Here is a 20240-nt window from a genome sequence, read left to right as displayed (position 1 = left end):
CGCAGCACTCCATCACTCTCCTTCTTGGCCAAATAGCCATTTACACCGCCTGGAGGTGTGTTGGGTCATTGTCCTGTTGAAAAACAAATGACAGTCCCACTAAGCCCAAGGTAGATGGGATGGCGTATCGCTGCAGAATGCTGTGGTAGCCATGCTGGTTAAGTGTGCCTTGAATTCTAAATAAATCACTGACAGTGTCACCAGCAAAGCACCCCCACACCATAACACCTCCCCCTCCATGCTTCACGGTGGGAACCACATGCAGAGATCATCCGTTCACAGTTGAAGTCAGAAAATGATCACATACACCTTAGCCAAATACATTTAAACTCAGGTTTCACAATTCATGACATTCAATTCTAGTAAAAATTCCCTGTTGGTCAGTTAGGATCACCACTTCATTTTAAGAATGTGAAAATGTGAATTATTTCAGCTTTTATTTCTTTCATCACATTCCCAGTAGGTCAGAAGTTTACATGCACTCAATTAGTATTTGGTAGCATTGCCTTTAAATTGTTTAACTTGGGTCAAATGTTTTGGGTAGCCTTCCACAAGCTTCCCACAATAAGTTGGGTGAATTGTGTCCCATTCCTCCTGACAGAGCTGGTGTAACTGAGTTAGGTATGTAGGCCTCCTTGCTCTCACACGGTTTTTCAGCTCTGTTCACAAGTTTTCTACAGGATTGAGGTCAGGGCTTTGTGATGGCCACTCCAATACCTTGGCTTAGTAGTCCTTAAGCCATTTTGCCACAACTTTCAAAGTAGGCTTGGGGTCATTGTCCATTTGGAAGGCCCATTTGCAACCAAGCTTCAACTTCCTGACTGATGTCTTGAGATGTTGCTTAAATATATCCACAATTTTCCTGCCTCTTGATGCCATCCATTTTGTGAAGTGCACCAGTCCCTCCCTGCAGCAAAGCACCACCACACCATGATGCTGCCACCCCCGTGCTTCACGGTTGGGATGGTGTGCTTTGGCTTGCAAGCCTCCCCCTTTTTCCTCCAAACATAACGATGGTCATTATGGCCAAACAGTTCTATTTTTGTTTCATCAAACCAGAGGACATTTCTCAAAAAGTACAATCTTTATGGCGGTTTTGGAGCAGTGGCTTCTTCCTTGCTGAGCGGCCTTTCAGGTTATTTCGATATAGGACTCGTTTAACTGTGGATATAGATACTTTTGTACCCGTTTCCTCCAGCATCTTCACAGGGTCCTTTGCTGTTGTTCTGGGATTGATTTGCACACCAAAGTACGTTCATCTCCAGGACAGAACGTGTCTCCTTCCTGAGCGGTATGACGGCTGTGTGGTCCCATGGTGTTTATACTTGTGTACTATTGCTGTACAGATGAACGTGGTACCTTCAGGCGTTTGGAAATTGCTCCCAAGGATGAACCAGACTTGTGGAGGTCTACAATTTATTTTCTGAGGTCTTGGCTGATTTCTTTAGATTTTCCCATGATGTCAAGCAGAGGCACCGAGTTTGAAGGTAGGCCTTGAAATACATCCACAGCTACACCTCCAATTGATTCAAACGATGTCAATTAGCCTATCAGAAGCTTCTAAAGCCATGACATCATTTTCTGGCATTTTCCAAGCTGTTTAAAAGGCACAGTCAACTTAGTGTATGTAAACTTCTGACCCACTGGAATTGCGATAGTGAATTATAAGTGAAATAATCTGTCTGTAAACAATTTTTGGAAAAATTCTGTGTCATGCACAAAGTAGATGTCCTAACCGACTTGCCAAAACTATAGTTTGTTAACAAGACATTTGTGGAGTGGTTGAAAAACGAGTTTTAATGACTCCAACCTAAGTGTATGTAAACTTCCGACTTCAACTGTACCTACTCTGCGTCTCACAAAGACACAGCGGTTGGAATCCAAAATATCAAATTTGGACTAACAGATTTCCAACGGTCTACCGTCCATTCCTCGTGTTTCTTGGCCCAAGCAAGTCTCTTCTTTTTATTGGTGTCCTTTATTTTTAGTGGTATCTTTGCAGCAATTTGAACACAAAGGCCCGATTGATGCAGTCTCCTCTGAACAGTTGATGTTAAGATGTGTCTGTTACTTGAACTCTGAAGCATTTATTTGGGCTGCAATGTCTGAGGCAGTTAGCTGCAGCAGAGATAACTCTGGGTCTTCCTTTCCTGTGGCGGTCCTCATGAGAGCAAGTTTCATCATACCGCTTGAGGGTTTTTGCAACTGAACTTGAAGAAACTTTTAAAGTTCATGAAATTTTCCAGATTGACTGACCTTCATGTCTTAAAGTAATGATGGACTGTCATTTCTCTTTGCTTATTTGAGCTGTTCTTGACAGAATATTTTACCAAATAGGGCTATCTTCTGTACACCACCCCTACCTTGTCACAACACAATTGATTGGCACAAACGCAATAAGGAAAGAAATTCCAAATAAATTTAACAAGGCACACCTGTTAATTGAAATGCATTCCAGGTGACTACCTCATTAAGCTGGTTGAGAGAAAGCCAAGAGTGTGCAAAGCTGTCATCAAGGCAAAGGGTGGCTACTTTGAAGAATCTCAAATATAAACCATATTTTGATTTGTTTAACACTTTTTGGGGGTTACTACATGATTCCATATGTGTTATTTCATAGTTTTGATGTCTTCACTATTATTCTACAATGTAGAAAACAGTCAAAATTAAGAAAAACCCTTGAATGAGTAGGTGTCCAACCTTCTGACTGGTACTGTATGTATAATATATATATTTTACTTATTTTTTCTCCCCAATTGGGAGTTAAGATCTTGTCTCAACTTTAGACTTACTCTCTGGCTGTTTCTCGTTGGGGGTGATGGAGCGGACAAAGTCCTGTGGAGTCATGTAGACCTCTGCATCTCCATGCTCACTGATGATCTTCAGCGTGGCGAAGTAACGGAAGATCTTGTCTGGAGTGGAGTAGGCTCTAATCCTATTCTCATACTCCATCACCTGGGGAGGGGGGGAGAGAAAGAGGGGGGAGAGAGAGAGAAAGGGGAGAGAGGTACTGTCAGTAGGGCTGGGCGCTATATAAAATGAATTTGAAGATATGTTTCAGCGTGATCGATATATATATATATATATATACACAGTGGGGAGAACAAGTATTTCAAATACTTATGTCATGCAATAAAATGCAAATGAATTACTTAAATCATACAATGTGATTTTCTGGATTTTTGTTTTAGATTCCGTCTCTCACAGTTGAAGTGTTCCTATGATAAAAATTACAGACCTCTACATGCTTTGTAAGTAGGAAGACCTGCAAAATCGCCAGTGTATCAAATACTTGTTCTCCCCACTGTATATAGATGTATTTTGGGGCCGTTTATGTCTGCTTGTTCTCATGTTGTCTCCTTCTGCTGTGACTGTGCATACCCTTTATAGAAAAGTTTGTGGTCATACGCACATCCTTAAAAACCATAGGTGCTGGGCTAATAAAGAATACTAGTATAGAACAAGAAGGCCCTCACACTGTTCAAAAAAGTTCCAATTCATTGACAAGTTTCTATCTGGATCAGTGTGCGGGCCTTCTTGTTCTATACTGTTCCCATGTACACTCACACCAAGCACCTCCACTTGTCACTCACAATAAACTACTTCCTCTCTGACAACTCGCCATTCTCATTTGAGGTTTGGGCCAACAGAATCGATCATATGTACACAAACACATTGAGACATTATTTTACTGACACAGAAGAGAAGTTAACCTTTTTATTCCCCAACTCTTCAAATTGCGAGCAGAGCAGACACTACTTAAACAGGAGTATGATTCTGGCAAAAAATGTTTGCTCAGCTTGTCGCACGCGCCATTGCGGTACCACAAACCACTAGCAGCATTTTAGCCAAAGACTGTTATATTAGATGTCTAGTCTGTTTTATAAATGTGCAATAAGCATAAAACAACCCGTTCTCAGTGTGAGAAATAAGGTAAGCTGCTTGAGTTCAACAACTGAAGAAGTGGACAGGCTAGCATGCTGTTCAAACAGACAGAAGGGTGTGTTCATTACAGTTGAAGAAGTGGACAGGCTAGCATGCTGTTCAAACAGACAGAAGGGTGTGTTCATAACACCTGAAGAAGTGGACAGGCTAGCATGCTGTTCAAACAGACAGAAGGGTGTGTTCATAACACCTGAAGAAGTGGACAGGCTAGCATGCTGTTCAAACAGACAGAAGGGTGTGTTCATAACACCTGAAGAAGTGGACAGGCTAGCATGCTGTTCAAACAGACAGAAGGGTGTGTTCATAACACCTGAAGAAGTGGACAGGCTAGCATACTGTTCAAACAGACAGAAGGGTGTGTTCATAACACCTGAAGAAGTGGACAGGCTAGCATACTGTTCCAACACACAGAAGGGTGTGTTCATAACACCTGAAGAAGTGGACAGGCTAGCATACTGTTCAAACAGACAGAAGGGTGTGTTCATAACACCTGAAGAAGTGGACAGGCTAGCATGCTGTTCAAACAGACAGAAGGGTGTGTTCATAACACCTGAAGAAGTGGACAGGCTAGCATACTGTTCAAACAGACAGAAGGGTGTGTTCATAACACCTGAAGAAGTGGACAGGCTAGCATGCTGTTCAAACAGACAGAAGGGTGTGTTCATAACACCTGAAGAAGTGGACAGGCTAGCATGCTGTTCAAACAGACAGAAGGGTGTGTTCATAACAGTTCAATGTATGTAGTTCTGTCTTTGTTCTTGTCTATTGACGTTCCGTATTATGTCATTCTGTTCTGTGTTCTGTGTGGAACCCCAGGAAGAGTAGCTGCTGCTTTTGCAACAGCTAAATGGGGATCCTAATAAAACACCAAAACTGTTCTATCTTATAAGCTAGCAAATAGATCCAAGTTGGCTAAAGTTGAAATATAAAACATTAGCTGGCTACTCACTAGCACGTGGGCTTGAGAGATTGTTGATGAGCCCCGTGTTAATGTTCTATAATGGCTGCTACCAGAAGTTGGTCATTATTCATGGGATGTGCATTATACTTTGTTCTGGTTACATTTGAAATAAAAAGGACATTTTTATAAAAACAGACTTGAAAGCAATGATTACTGGGAAGAAAAAAAATACGGATAAAACTATTTTGATATTTTAAATTATTAGTGAGTCTTACGTTTAGCCTAATTATATATTGTGAATTGCACAAGTGCAAGAGAGAAACAGATTAACTAAACGAACAGGATGCTTTTCCACCACACATCCATCTCACCTCCTCATCCGCCATCATCAAACCCACACTCCTCAAGTTACCAGCCTTTCATGTGTCATTTTAGTGTCCAATCAAAAAAAAATGCATCTTATGACCAATGGGTAAACCAATCTTATTGGAATTTTTACCCTTATAGGATGGCCAAAATTAAGGTGACTAAATCAATGAAAAAAAATATAAAATCAGGAAATTGCATTGAGTCAAATAAAATGTTATTAGTCACATGCACCGAATACAACAGGTGTAGACCTCAGTGAAATGCTTACTTATGAGCCACTAACCAACAACGCAGTTAAAAAAAAAATACGAATAACAAATAAAAGTAACAAGTAATTAAAGAGCAGCAGTAAAATAACAATATTTTACTGAGGCTATATACAGTGGGTACCGGTACAGAGTCAACGTGGAGGCTATATACAGGGTGTTACGGTACAGAGTCAACGTGGAGACTATATACAGGGTGTTACGGTACAGAGTCAACGTGGAGACTATATACAGGGTGTTACGGTACAGAGTCAACGTGGAGACTATATACAGGGTGTTACGGTACAGAGTCAACGTGGAGACTATATACAGGGTGTTACGGTACAGAGTCAACGTGGAGACTATATACAGGGTGTTACGGTACAGAGTCAACGTGGAGACTATATACAGGGTGTTACGGTACAGAGTCAACGTGGAGACTATATACAGGGGGTACCGGTACAGAGTCAACGTGGAGACTATATACAGGGTGTTACGGTACAGAGTCAACGTGGAGACTATATACAGGGTGTTACGGTACAGAGTCAACGTGGAGACTATATACAGGGTGTTACGGTACAGAGTCAACGTGGAGACTATATACAGGGGGTACCGGTACAGAGTCAACGTGGAGACTATATACAGGGGGTACCGGTACAGAGTCAACGTGGAGACTATATACAGGGGGTACCGGTACAGAGTCAACGTGGAGACTATATACAGGGTGTTACGGTACAGAGTCAACGTGGAGACTATATACAGGGTGTTACGGTACAGAGTCAACGTGGAGACTATATACAGGGGGTACCGGTACAGAGTCAACGTGGAGACTATATACAGGGGGTACTGGTACAGAGTCAACGTGGAGACTATATACAGGGGGTACTGGTACAGAGTTAATGTGGAGACTATATACAGGGTGTTACGGTACAGAGTCAACGTGGAGACTATATACAGGGTGTTACGGTACAGAGTTAATGTGGAGACTATATACAGGGTGTTACGGTACAGAGTCAACGTGGAGACTATATACAGGGTGTTACGGTACAGAGTTAACGTGGAGACTATATACAGGGGGTACCGGTACAGAGTCAACGTGCGGGAGATTCTGTGTAAGATTTAAGGCTACTGGCCACCTGACAGGCTCACTTTCCCATTGAACTGGTCATCTTTCTTCACGAATCGACAGGACATAAAATAGGAGGTAAGATATATATCCATTTTTTTTTTATATATATTTTTTTACATTGTATCCCCTTTTCTCCCCAATTTTCGTGGTATCCAATCGCTAGTAATTACTATCTTGTCTCATCGCTACAACTCCCGTACGGGCTCGGGAGAGACGAAGGTCGAAAGCCACGCGTCCTCCGAAGCACAACCCAACCAAGCCGCACTGCTTCTTAACACAGCGCGCCTCCAACCCGGAAGCCAGCCGCACCAATGTGTCGGAGGAAACACCGTGCACCTGGCCCCCTTGGTTAGCGCGCACTGCGCCCAGCCCGCCACAGGAGTCGCTGGAGCGCGATGAGACAAGGATATCCCTACCGGCCAAACCCTCCCTAACCCGGACGACGCTAGCCCAATTGCGACAGAGCCTGGGCGCGAACCCAGAGACTCTGGTGGCACAGCTAGCACTGCGATGCAGTGCCCTAGACCACTGCGCCACCCGGGAGGCCCCGATATATATCCATTTTGAGACATGACGTAGTATTTTCATATTTTTAGTATACGGTTTTCATATTAATTAAAAATTCTTGGTTTTCAAAGACGTCTCAGAAAAACACGCACATCACTGTGAAATGTGAAAGGAGCACCGAGTGTATAGCAAGCGTGTCATTTTTTACCAAATGTATCATTATTACCTTAACAGAAGGTTGACATTACTGACCGTCTCAAACCCTTGGATATTTGCACGAACCCTTGCCTAAATGATGAATCAGCAATATACAAAATTGGCTTAGTAAATAAATAAATAAGAGAAATACATGAAAACACACAATTAGTTCATACATGGGGTATTACATGATACAAAAGGAAAAGTCCCTAGCGGACGAAACCGATATGACGGCTTGGTAGACAAAGGGGGTGGGGGACAGCTCAAGAGCGAGAAACTCATAGCTGATAACTACACTCATAGAAATTGCTAATAATTTACATGAATGACCGCTCATTCGAAAATAAAATTGTAATTTACATATTTACGAGTGCACGTCTTGTTGTCTCTCTCTGTGGTCGTCGGTCCGTCTGCTGGAGAGAGTCGCAAGAAAAGTTGCGTTCCTAGTGGATACATCAGGCGTACCCATGGTTCACGCATAGAATAGATGTTTCGGCGGTTGTCGGTATTCTTGTACTAGACTTACGTAATTTCCAGCTGCAGACTAGTAATTCTATGTCCAGGATTTGCTCTTATTCTGTAGTGATCGATAGTCTCAGTTAACCATTTCCAGCCGTGTAGCCAATGCTACACGCTCTATGGTCTAATGGCCTATAGAGTTGTAGTTCTTTACCATTTCACATGTAGCTACCGCTTCATATTTTCTGGTCTCAGAAATTCAACCATTTGCAACCTTAGCTTACACCGTGGTTTGCGTGGTCTTGAACTGTGGCCATTCTAACGTCAGAGAACGCTGGGACGGAGTCCCCACGTAACATACATTTTGTAGGAAGTGGGGTTTACACTCTGTGGAGAAAGGGGCGATGATGTGATGTCTGGCCTCACGGGGGTGTGGCCACTGACTAGTTAAACTTTATATGAAAATCCATACTCTCATTTAGAAGGCTAACATCACATTACATAGTTTCACAAATAGTTTCATATTTACTCATTCATTTTATCCAACATCTAGATGTGAATCTGATAAATTGGGAAGTGTACACAAACAGAGATACAGTAAATGTGGGTCTCCTGTGTTTCATGAGGTCACTAAATGAAACTGACAGGATTGTTCCTTAAAAATACTCACTGACCATTCCCACATTCTCAAAGATGTGTAATTATTCAAACTTTTGATTGTCCAATTGTGTCTGTGTTCAACAGTTTACATTCCAGTCTGGAACACTACAGAGAACAGAGGCCACGTATTTTACGACCGCCATAAAACAGCCGACTTCCCGCTCTCCCCCTCTACGAGAGAGAGAGCATGCTGTAGAGCGGACCCACTGTAACCTGATCCTTCAGATCGTCACAGGAGAGTTATGACAGAAGACAGCCCTATTTGGTAAAAGACCAAGTCCATATTATGGCAAGAACAGCACAAATAAGCAAAGAGAAAACGACAGTCCATCATTACTTCAAGACATGAAGGTGAGTCAATCCGGAAAATTTAAGAACTTTAAAAAAGTTTCTTCAAGTGCAGACGCAAAAACCATCAAGCGCTATGATGAAACTGGCTCTCATGAGGACCGCCACAGGAAAGGAAGACCCAGAGTTACCTCTGCTGCAGAAGATAAATTCATTAGAGTTACATACACCTCAGATTTCAGCCCAAATAAAACACTTAACCAGCATGGCTACCACAGCATTCTGCAGCGATAAGCCATCCCATCTGGTTTGCGCTTAGTGGGACTATCATTTGTTTTTCAACAAGACAATGACCCAACACACCTCCAGGCTGTGTAAGGGCTATTTGACCAAGAAGGAGAGTGATGGAGTGCTGCATCAGATGACATGACCTCCACAATCACCCGATCAACCCAATTGAGATGGTTTGGAATGAGTCAGACCGCAGAGTGAAGGAAAAGCAGCCAGCATGTGCTCAGCATATGTGGGAACTCCTTCAAGACTGTTGGAAAAGCATTCCAGGTGACGCTGGTTGACAGAATGCCAAGAATGTGCTAAGCTGTCAAGGCAAAGGTTGGCTACTTTGAAGAATCTCAAATATATTTTGATCTGTTTAAAACACTTTTTATGTGTTTTTTCATAGTTTGGATGTCTTCACTATTATTCTACAATGTAGACAATATTAAAAATGAAGGAAAACCATTGAACGAGTAGCTGTGTCCAAACTTTTGACTGGTACTGTAGATCTAATTTATTAGACACTAACACATCGGTGCCTCGGGATGGAAATATGCAGATTTCCAGTTGGTAAAAATACATTAACTTCTTTAAAACGAGAGTTCAGTTCATGTAACAGGGTTGACTAAAATGAGGGACCGGTGTTTATTTTTAAAATAAAATTAGACATTAAGGCTAAGTATCAAACACATGAAAAGGCACACCCTCAACAACAACAAAATCTTCACTATTTGTCGAATACAAACAGGTGTAGACCTGGTAGACCCGAATACAAACAGTAGACCTGGTAGACCCGAATACAAACAGTAGACCTTACTGTGAAACGCTTAGTTACAACTGGTACTTTATATTTACAAAATAAAAACACCATTCTGTCGTGTCTTTGCTATCGTTAAATTGAAGACTTATAGTTTTTAATCATAGATTCCTGTAATTAGGGATTACGCGATCACTTGAGTAATAACGTAATTAATTAACTATGAATTCGAGGGCACCAGGGAAAGTTAGATTACAAAGTTATAATTTCCCAATATAACCTTTCAGATATTTTCATATCTGATCAATAGTCTTCTAATTAATGATTTATTTACTCTACCTCACGTCATTCTCATTCCAAACGTCGTAAATCGTTGATTATCTGCACGAACCCAGTCTTCACTATGAGTCATCCATACATCAATTGTCTTAAATCATTTATTTATTACTAACTAATTAATTCACAGAAATGCATAAACAAACAAACAAAAAATAGTTACATGAAATGATGGGAGCAATATGCCCTAGTGGGCTGAACCGGCATGGCGGCTTGTTAGACAAAGGGGAAATGGCGTTCGACTAAGAATTCACTACAGAGTCCATAATTATAACAATTGACATGCTAATCCTTACACATGAACGCTCACTCATTCAGGAACAATTGCAATCAATATATATATAGTTACGCTCGGTGTGTGTGTGTCTTGATCGTTGGAGTGAAGTTAGTTTCTGTTGGAGTTCCTTCTGTCTCTGTGTTATTGTGGAGAGTTCAGAGTCACATTCGTTATAGAATGGATGTTTCGGCGGTTGTCTTTCTTCGCGTTCAATGATACCGAATTCCTAGCTGCAGACTAGTAGTCAATATCAAAGACTTGTTCTCATTCGTCTTAAGAGTTTAACCACGTGGTATGGTTAAAGATGCACCAATGGTACTTTAACCTTCGTTCTCCTCCTAATGGAGAAAAGCATGGTCTAAATAGTAATTTCTTAGAGTTGGCTTTTATTCAGATAGCAGAGAGGGGTGGTCCCATGGTCTCTGACCCAACTGGCTCAGGGCGGTCCTTGGATTTAGTTCAAATACAACAGGGATTTGTATTTTCCTTCATTAAACAGTTCAAAATCATATTACACAATTATACAAACAGTATCATACTCACTCATTCATTTTATACAACAAACAGGTGTAAACCTCATATCTGAGGTTATTATATAAACAGCGGTATGCTAATGTGGTCCCACAGTCTCTCCTGAGTTTCCCACATGGGGACAATTGGACATGTTAATAGCTAGGATCTTCACCGATCTTTCCTACTTTTGCAGGAACATGAAATATGTTCATACCTCAAGTTCTGTGAGGTGGAAGAGAATTCCTTTGTCCTGAAAGTTTACCCTCTGTCTATAATACTGTTGGCCATGAGGAGATTCTCAGGAATTTACGACATCTCTCTGTGATCACCGCAGGGGTTGTGGTAGGAAAGGGAGAGGCAGGGAGAGGGGGATGGGGTTTGCACTACCCAAGCAGGCGACGTCATGACATAACCAATGGCCTGTTGAGTAAATATGAGCTGAAAGACTCCAGAATCGTCTGTTAAAACTACTAGAGCAGACTCTTAACTGGCGCATTTCAAAACGGTCCTTTTGTGAGGCGCAGCGGGGAACTAGTTGGGTATCATGGAGAGCGGTGGATAAACCAGGAGGATCTTCATAGATTAAACCTCTAGTTGGGGAACATTTTGTCTTCCCAGTCGATTACAACAGCGATGGGCATAGAGGGTATGTCGCCACTGCTCAACCAGAATAGCCTGTGCAGCTGCCAACACCTCAAATATGTAGACACATTTACACCGACATCACCCCAGGATACCAGAGCAAGACGGAAACGCAAAGAAACACCACAACGTGGTCTCCCCTCTACATCCAAGCAGATGGCAGCTGATTCTGACCGGGGCAAAGAAACATGGTCTCCCCTCTGCATCCAAGCAGACGGCAGCTGATTCTGACCGGGACAAAGACACATGGTCTCCCCTCTGCATCCAAGCAGACGGCAGCTGATTCTGACCGGGACAAAGACACATGGTCTCCCCTCTACATCCAAGCAGACGGCAGCTGATTCTGACCGGGGCAAAGACACATGGTCTCCCCTCTACATCCAAGCAGACGGCAGCTGATTCTGACCGGGGCAAAGACACATGGTCTCCCCTCTGCATCCAAGCAGACGGCAGCTGATTCTGACCGGGGCAAAGACACATGGTCTCCCCTCTACATCCAAGCAGACGGCAGCTGATTCTGACCGGGGCAAAGACACATGGTCTCCCCTCTACATCCAAGCAGACGGCAGCTGACTCTGACCGGGGCAAAGACACATGGTCTCCCCTCTCCATCCAAGCAGACGGCAGCTGACTCTGACAGAGGCAAAGACACATGGTCTCCCCTCTGCATCCAAGCAGACGGCAGCTGATTCTGACCGGGGCAAAGACACATGGTCTCCCCTCTGCATCCAAGCAGACGGCAGCTGACTCTGACCGGGGCAAAGACACATGGTCTCCCCTCTGCATCCAAGCAGACGGCAGCTGATTCTGACCGGGACAAAGACACATGGTCTCCCCTCTGCATCCAAGCAGACGGCAGCTGATTCTGACCGGGGCAAAGACACATGGTCTCCCCTCTGCATCCAAGCAGACGGCAGCTGATTCTGACCGGGGCAAAGACACATGGTCTCCCCTCTGCATCCAAGCAGACGGCAGCTGATTCTGACCGGGGCAAAGACACATGGTCTCCCCTCTGCATCCAAGCAGACGGCAGCTGACTCTGACCGGGGCAAAGAAACAACAAGAGCGATGGGTAGGCTAAGTTTATATTTTTTACAGTCTTTGGTTTATAGCGGACGTGTGTCCATTCTCGGTGGTTGAGAATGAGGGGTTTCAGCACCTCGTGAAAGAGCTCGAGACACGTTACGAACGTCCATCTTGCATCGATTTCAGCAAACAGGTAGTACCCGCTCTACAGCCAAAGCCTAAGTTTAAATAATTGTCCAATGCGCCCTGCATTGGACAATTACTTAACAGTGACAGCCCATCACATTAGCCGATCTGCGTTTCTCAACAAGTTCAAATCACATGAAAGCATCTAACTGGTAAATTCCTACCTCCCACATGGTTGCAAACGCAGCATCAGAGGAGAAACTTGAGAGCCTCAACATAACAATCCTGTCACAACAGACAAAGCAAAGAACATTGTGAATAGCATTTCATTTTCCTGCTGTACCGAAACCTTGACCCCAAAACCGCAATACGTATCGAACCGTGGGTTTGGTGAAGCGCTACACCCCAAAATGAATAATTAACAGTCATTTTCATCAAGGACTTATAGGTTTCTATCTTACCAAGGCACAGACATCTTGGGTTGTAAAATTGAATTTAAAAGAATTCCCTGGTTTACCAGGAATCCTGGACATAGTTTCCATATTTCCGTGAATCTTACAACTGGGATGTCTGGGAAAACCTGGGAATGTTACCGGAATTTTGCAATCCTAAGCCAGCCAGCCTGCCACACACACAACCAGTTAACCTGGCAGCAGCCATTCCTATTGGCCAGAGAAGGAGAAGCAGAACGCTCTACTTCCTGTTTTAGACATGGCTGCTTCTAAGAGATTATCCTTTTCAGCCAAGATAATCAGTTATATGTCATTTCCTGACTTCTATATTGGTTATAAGTCATACATACTTACAGTTCCACAGCATATTAAACAATCAAATCTGCACAGACACAGACTAAATTGATAGTTTAACTTTGCAATCATTGGCTTTTGTTCGATGTACATTTTAAAGTGAAAAATCTGAGTCTCAGCATCATTCTGCCCTTCTCCAAGACTCCCAACAAACAAAAAATATTTCAGGTCACAGTACTGATCAGAGACCACCAGACAGACTGGTCCATTCAGGTCACAGTACTGATCAGAGACCATCAGACAGACTGGTCCATTCAGGTCACAGTACTGATCAGAGACCATCAGACAGACTGGTCCATTCAGGTCACAGTACTGATCAGAGACCATCAGACAGACTGGTCCATTCAGGTCACAGTACTGATCAGAGACCATCAGACAGACTGGTCCATTCAGGTCACGGTACTGATCAGAGACCATCAGACAGACTGGTCCATTCAGGTCACAGTACTGATCAGAGACCAGACAGACTGGTCCATTAAATCTAGTCTTCCACTGGGGAGTGATGCAGCCATGAATGCAACTCAATCCTATCAGGGACAGACAGGGGAAGGATCTCGCTCTCTCACGCCCACCCACAAGACGATCAACATCAGCTATTAAGACTACTGTATTAATCCACACAGTGCTGACAGCTCCCAGATTGCATTGCGTTTAGCTGCCTCAAGGATCATTCTGCTTCTCGTTTCCCTCGTTCGCTCACCTGACAGTCATATTTCTATCTATCTACTACATCATGTTTTGTGTTGAGAAGTGGTGCCCACGTTGGAACCATTCCTCCCCAATAGGGTTAGGGATATTATGTTGATTAACAGCCATCGCCGATGGTAACGACATCGTGATGTACAGACGACGGTGTAGCCTATTTGAACTTGACTGGCGCCGCACGTTAAACATTCTTGTCAAACAGCACACAAGTGACATTGGATTTGTAATTTGCCTATTCCTATAGCCTATTTCCATAAATACACTGATCAAATCAAAGTTTATTTGTCACGTGCACCGAATACAACAGGTGTAGACCTCACAGTGAAATGCTTACTTACAGGCTCTAACCAATAGTGCAAAAAAAGGTATTAGGTGAACAATAGGTAAGTAAAGAAATAAAACAGTAAAAATACAGTGAAAAATAACAGTAGCGAGGCTACGTACAGTAGAGAGGCTACGTACAGTAGAGAGGCTACGTACAGTAGAGAGGCTACGTACAGTAGAGAGGCTACGTACAGTAGAGAGGCTACGTACAGACACCGGTTAGTCAGGCTGATTGAGGTAGTATGTACATATAGATATGACCAAAAGTATGTAGACACCCCTTCAAATTAGTGGATTTGGCTATTTCAGCCACAACCGTTGCCGACAGGTGTATAAAATTGAGGGCACATCCATGCAATCTCCATAGACAAACATTGGCAGTAGAATGGCCTTACTGAAGAGCTCAGTGACTTTCAACGTGGCACCGTCATAGGATGCCACCTTTCCAACAAGTCAGTTCGTCAAATTTCTGCATGGAAGAACTTGACTGGCCTACATCGAGCCCTGACTTAAACCCCATTGAACACCTTTGGGTTGAATTGGAATGCTGACTGCGAGCCAGGCCTAATAGCCCAACATAAGTCCCCGACCTCACTAATGCTCTTGTGGATGAATGGAAGCAAGTCCCCGCAGCAATGTACCAACATCTAGCCTTCCCAGAAGAGTGGAGGCTGTTATAGCAGCAGAGGGACCAACTCCATATTAATGATCATGATTTTGGAATGAGAAGTTCGACTAGCAGGTGTCCACATACTTTTGGCATGTTATACAGTCTACAGAATGCAAGACAGGGATGTATGCCAAGCAGAGTGGAGAATTCCACCAAAGCAAAATGTCCCGTCAGAAATCAACCTCCTTGTTTTAAAAACAGTAGTATATATATTCCCTTCTCTCTCCATTCGATAGGCTATGAATATGACTGAAGGCTACGCTTCATGGTTTTATGGATGGCTTTCTCCTGATGCAATATCCTGTTTCACAGAGTGGTGGCTGAACAAGGACATGGAGAGACGAGTGACGAGGCAGAGTGACGAGTGACGAGGCAGAGTGACGAGTGACGAGTGACGAGGCGGAGAAACGAGTGACGAGGGAGAGTGGAGTAACGAGTGACGAGGGAGAGTGGAGAAACGAGTGACGAGGGAGAGTGGAGAAACGAGTGACGAGGGAGAGTGGAGAAACGAGAGGCGAGGGAGAGAGACGAGAGGCGAGGGAGAGAGACGAGTGACGAGGGAGAGAGACGAGTGACGAGGGAGAGAGACGAGTGACGAGGGAGAGAGACGAGTGACGAGGGAGAGAGACGAGTGACGAGGGAGAGAGACGAGTGACGAGGGAGAGAGACGAGTGACGAGGGAGAGAGACGAGTGACGAGGGAGAGAGACGAGTGACGAGGGAGAGAGACGAGTGACGAGGGAGAGAGACGAGTGACGAGGGAGAGAGACGAGTGACGAGGGAGAGAGACGAGTGACGAGGGAGAGAGACGAGTGACGAGGGAGAGAGACGAGGAGAGAGACGAGTGACGAGGAGAGAGACGAGTGACGAGGAGAGAGACGAGTGACGAGGAGAGAGACGAGTGACGAGGAGAGAGACGAGTGACGAGGAGAGAGACGAGTGACGAGGAGAGAGACGAGGAGAGACGAGAGACGAGGAGAGACGAGTGACGAGGAGAGGAGAGAGACAAGTGACGAGGAGAGGAGAGTGACGAGGAGAGTGGAGAGGATGCCTGTGTGTGTGTGTGTGTGTGTGTGTGTGTGTGTGTGTGTGTGTGTGTGTGTGTGTGTGTGTGTGTGTGTGTGTGTGTGTGTGTGACTGATTGAATGGCTGTGGGTTGTCATAGTAAATTGATTACCTTGCGGTCACGGAATCCCGATCGTGGTTTCTTCTTCTTACCATCCGCTCCTCCCTCCTCGCCCTCCTCTCCGTCGCTGGCCTCCACCGAACTCTCAGACTCTGACTCCGCCGCTTTCACAAACCCCGCCTCCTTTGCCTCGGGATGTTCGTCGAGCTCGACGGAAGGCCCGGCGTCTGCGTAGGCTCTGGGTTTACACAGGAAGTAAACACAGGAAGCAGATTAAAAAAGGAACTCTACTACATTCAAAGCGTTTGTGTTTTCAGCCCACAGACCAGCTGCAAACAGAGTTCAGATAGAGACCTGAGGGAGTGTTGTAGTAGTAGTAGTAGTAGTAGTAGTAGTGAGATGTTTATGCCATGAGGGAGTGTAGTAGTAGTAGTGAGATGTTTATGCCCTGAGGGAGTGTTGTAGTAGTAGAAGTAGTAGTAGTAGTGAGATGTTTATGCCCTGAGGGAGTGTAGTAGTAGTACTGAGATGGCCATGCCCTGAGGGAGTGTAGTAGTAGTAGTAGTAGTAGTAGTGGGATGTTCATGCCCTGAGGGAGTGTAGTAGTAGTAGTATTAGTAGTACTGAGATGGCCATGCCCTGAGGGATTGTAGTAGTAGTAGTAGTAGTAGTAGTAGTGAGATGGCCATGCCCTGAGGGATTGTAGTAGTAGTAGTAGTAGTAGTAGTAGTAGTGAGATGGCCTTGCCCTGAGGGATTGTAGTAGAAGTAGTAGTAGTAGTAGTGAGATGGTCATGCCCTTGGGGGGTGTTGTAGTAGTAGTAGTAGTAGTAGTGAGATGGTCATGCCCTGAGGGAGTGTTGTAGTAGTAGTAGTAGTAGTAGTAGTGAGATGGCCATGCCCTGAGGGAGTGTTGTAGTAGTAGTGAGATGGTCATGCCCTGAGGGATTGTAGTAGTAGTAGTAGTAGTAGTGAGATGGTCATGCCCTGGGGGAGTGTTGTAGTAGTAGTGAGATGGTCATGCCCTGAGGGATTGTAGTAGTAGTAGTAGTAGTAGTAGTAGTAGTGAGATGGTCATGCCCTGGGGGAGTGTTGTAGTAGTAGTAGTAGTAGTAGTGAGATGGTCATGCCCTGGGGGGGTGTTGTAGTAGTAGTAGTGAGATGGTCATGCCCTGAGGGAGTGTAGTAGTAGTAGTAGTAGTGGGATGTTCATGCCCTGAGGGAGTGTAGTAGTAGTAGTAGTAGTGAGATGGCCATGCCCTGAGGGAGTGTTGTAGTAGTAGTAGTAGTAGTAGTAGTGAGATGGTCATGCCCTGAGGGATTGTAGTAGTAGTAGTAGTAGTAGTAGTAGTGAGATGGTCATGCCCTGGGGGAGTGTTGTAGTTGTTGTAGTAGTAGTAGTAGTAGTAGTAGTAGTAGTGAGATGGCCATGCCCTGGGGGAGTGTTGTAGTTGTTGTAGTAGTAGTAGTAGTAGTAGTAGTAGTAGTGAGATGGTCATGCCCTGAGGGATTGTAGTAGTTGTTGTAGTAGTAGTAGTAGTAGTAGTAGTAGTAGTGAGATGGTCATGCCCTGGGGGAGTGTTGTAGTTGTTGTAGTAGTAGTAGTAGTAGTAGTAGTAGTAGTGAGATGGTCATGCCCTGAGGGATTGTAGTAGTAGTAGTAGTAGTAGTAGTAGTAGTGAGAAGGTCATGCCCTGAGGGAGTGTAGTAGTAGTAGTAGTAGTAGTAGTGAGATGGTCATGTCCTGAGGGATTGTAGTAGTAGTAGTAGTAGTAGTAGTAGTAGTAGTAGTAGTAGTGAGATGGTCATGCCCTGAGGGAGTGTAGTAGTAGTAGTAGTAGTAGTGAGATGGCCATGCCCTGGGGGATTGTTGTTGTAGTAGTAGTAGTAGTAGTAGTAGTGAGATGGTCATGCCCTGAGGGATTGTAGTAGTAGTAGTAGTAGTAGTAGTGAGATGGTCATGCCCTGGGGGAGTGTTGTAGTAGTAGTAGTAGTAGTAGTAGTAGTAGTGAGATGGCCATGCCCTGAGGGATTGTAGTAGTAGTAGTAGTAGTAGTAGTAGTAGTAGTAGTAGTGAGATGGTCATGCCCTGAGGGAGTGTAGTAGTAGTAGTAGTAGTAGTAGTGAGATGGCCATGCCCTGAGGGATTGTAGTAGTAGTAGTAGTAGTGAGATGGTCATGCCCTGGGGGAGTGTTGTAGTAGTAGTAGTAGTAGTGAGATGGCCATGCCCTGGGGGATTGTTGTTGTAGTAGTAGTAGTAGTAGTAGTAGTGAGATGGTCATGCCCTGAGGGATTGTAGTAGTAGTAGTGAGATGGTCATGCCCTGGGGGAGTGTTGTAGTAGTAGTAGTAGTAGTAGTAGTAGTAGTGAGATGGCCATGCCCTGAGGGATTGTAGTAGTAGTAGTAGTAGTGAGATGGTCATGCCCTGGGGGAGTGTTGTAGTAGTAGTAGTAGTAGTGAGATGGTCATGCCCTGGGGGAGTGTTGTAGTAGTAGTAGTAGTAGTGAGATGGTCATGCCCTGGGGGAGTGTTGTAGTAGTAGTAGTAGTAGTAGTAGTAGTAGTAGTGAGATGGTCATGCCCTGGGGGAGTGTAGTAGTAGTAGTAGTAGTAGTAGTAGTAGTAGTGAGATGGCCATGCCCTGGGGGAGTGTTGTAGTAGTAGTAGTAGTAGTAGTAGTAGTAGTGAGATGGCCATGCCCTGGGGGAGTGTTGTAGTAGTAGTAGTAGTAGTAGTGAGATGGTCATGCCCTGGGGGAGTGTTGTAGTAGTAGTAGTAGTAGTAGTAGTAGTAGTAGTGAGATGGTCATGCCCTGGGGGTGTGTTGTAGTAGTAGTAGTAGTGAGATGGTCATGCCCTGAGGGAGTGTAGTAGTAGTAGTAGTAGTAGTAGTGAGATGGTCATGCCCTGGGGGAGTGTTGTAGTAGTAGTAGTAGTGAGATGGTCATGCCCTGAGGGATTGTTGTTGTTGTAGTAGTAGTAGTAGTAGTAGTAGTAGTAGTAGTAGTAGTGAGATGGCCATGCCCTGGGGGAGTGTTGTAGTAGTAGTAGTAGTGGGATGGTCATGCCCTGGGGGTGTGTTGTAGTAGTAGTAGTAGTAGTAGTGAGATGGCCATGCCCTGGGGGAGTGTTGTAGTAGTAGTAGTAGTAGTGGGATGGCCATGCCCTGGGGGTGTGTTGTAGTAGTAGTGAGATGTTTATGCCCTGAGGGAGTGTAGTAGTAGTAGTGAGATGGTCATGCCCTGGGGGAGTGTTGTAGTAGTAGTGAGATGGCCATGCCCTGGGGGAGTGTTGTAGTAGTAGTAGTAGTAGTAGTGAGATGGTCATGCCCTGGGGGAGTGTTGTAGTAGTAGTAGTAGTAGTGAGATGGTCATGCCCTGGGGGAGTGTAGTAGTAGTAGTAGTAGTAGTGAGATGGCCATGCCCTGGGGGAGTGTTGTAGTAATAGTAGTAGTAGTAGTAGTAGTGAGATGGTCATGCCCTGGGGGAGTGTTGTAGTAGTAGTAGTAGTGAGATGGCCATGCCCTGGGGGAGTGTTGTAGTAGTAGTAGTAGTGAGATGGTCATGCCCTGAGGGATTGTTGTTGTTGTAGTAGTAGTAGTAGTAGTAGTAGTAGTAGTGAGATGGCCATGCCCTGGGGGAGTGTTGTAGTAGTAGTAGTAGTGGGATGGTCATGCCCTGGGGGTGTGTTGTAGTAGTAGTAGTAGTAGTAGTGAGATGGCCATGCCCTGGGGGAGTGTTGTAGTAGTAGTAGTAGTAGTGGGATGGCCATGCCCTGGGGGTGTGTTGTAGTAGTAGTGAGATGTTTATGCCCTGAGGGAGTGTAGTAGTAGTAGTGAGATGGTCATGCCCTGGGGGAGTGTTGTAGTAGTAGTGAGATGGCCATGCCCTGGGGGAGTGTTGTAGTAGTAGTAGTAGTAGTAGTGAGATGGTCATGCCCTGGGGGAGTGTTGTAGTA

At 44.6% G+C, this 20240-nt stretch overlaps 1 protein-coding gene across 2 annotated transcripts in view; it reads right to left on the bottom strand.

Annotated features, from left to right (window-relative positions):
- Window positions 1-20240, bottom strand: part of micu1 (mitochondrial calcium uptake 1) — a 113051-nt gene that overhangs the window by 68531 nt on the left and 24280 nt on the right. For both annotated transcript variants that reach the window (XM_038990998.1, XM_038990997.1), the window contains exons 3-4: window positions 16336-16522; window positions 2793-2955 (exon numbers count right to left, since the gene is read on the bottom strand). In XM_038990998.1, coding sequence (XP_038846926.1) covers window positions 2793-2955; window positions 16336-16522 — 350 coding nt within the window. The remainder of the gene's footprint in view (window positions 1-2792; window positions 2956-16335; window positions 16523-20240) is intronic.

The sequence above is a fragment of the Salvelinus namaycush genome, chromosome 4, assembly GCF_016432855.1.
Source record: "Salvelinus namaycush isolate Seneca chromosome 4, SaNama_1.0, whole genome shotgun sequence".
NCBI lineage: Eukaryota > Metazoa > Chordata > Actinopteri > Salmoniformes > Salmonidae > Salvelinus > Salvelinus namaycush.
Note: the sequence above shows the minus strand (reverse complement) of the source record. Positions and strands in the feature narration are given on the sequence as shown.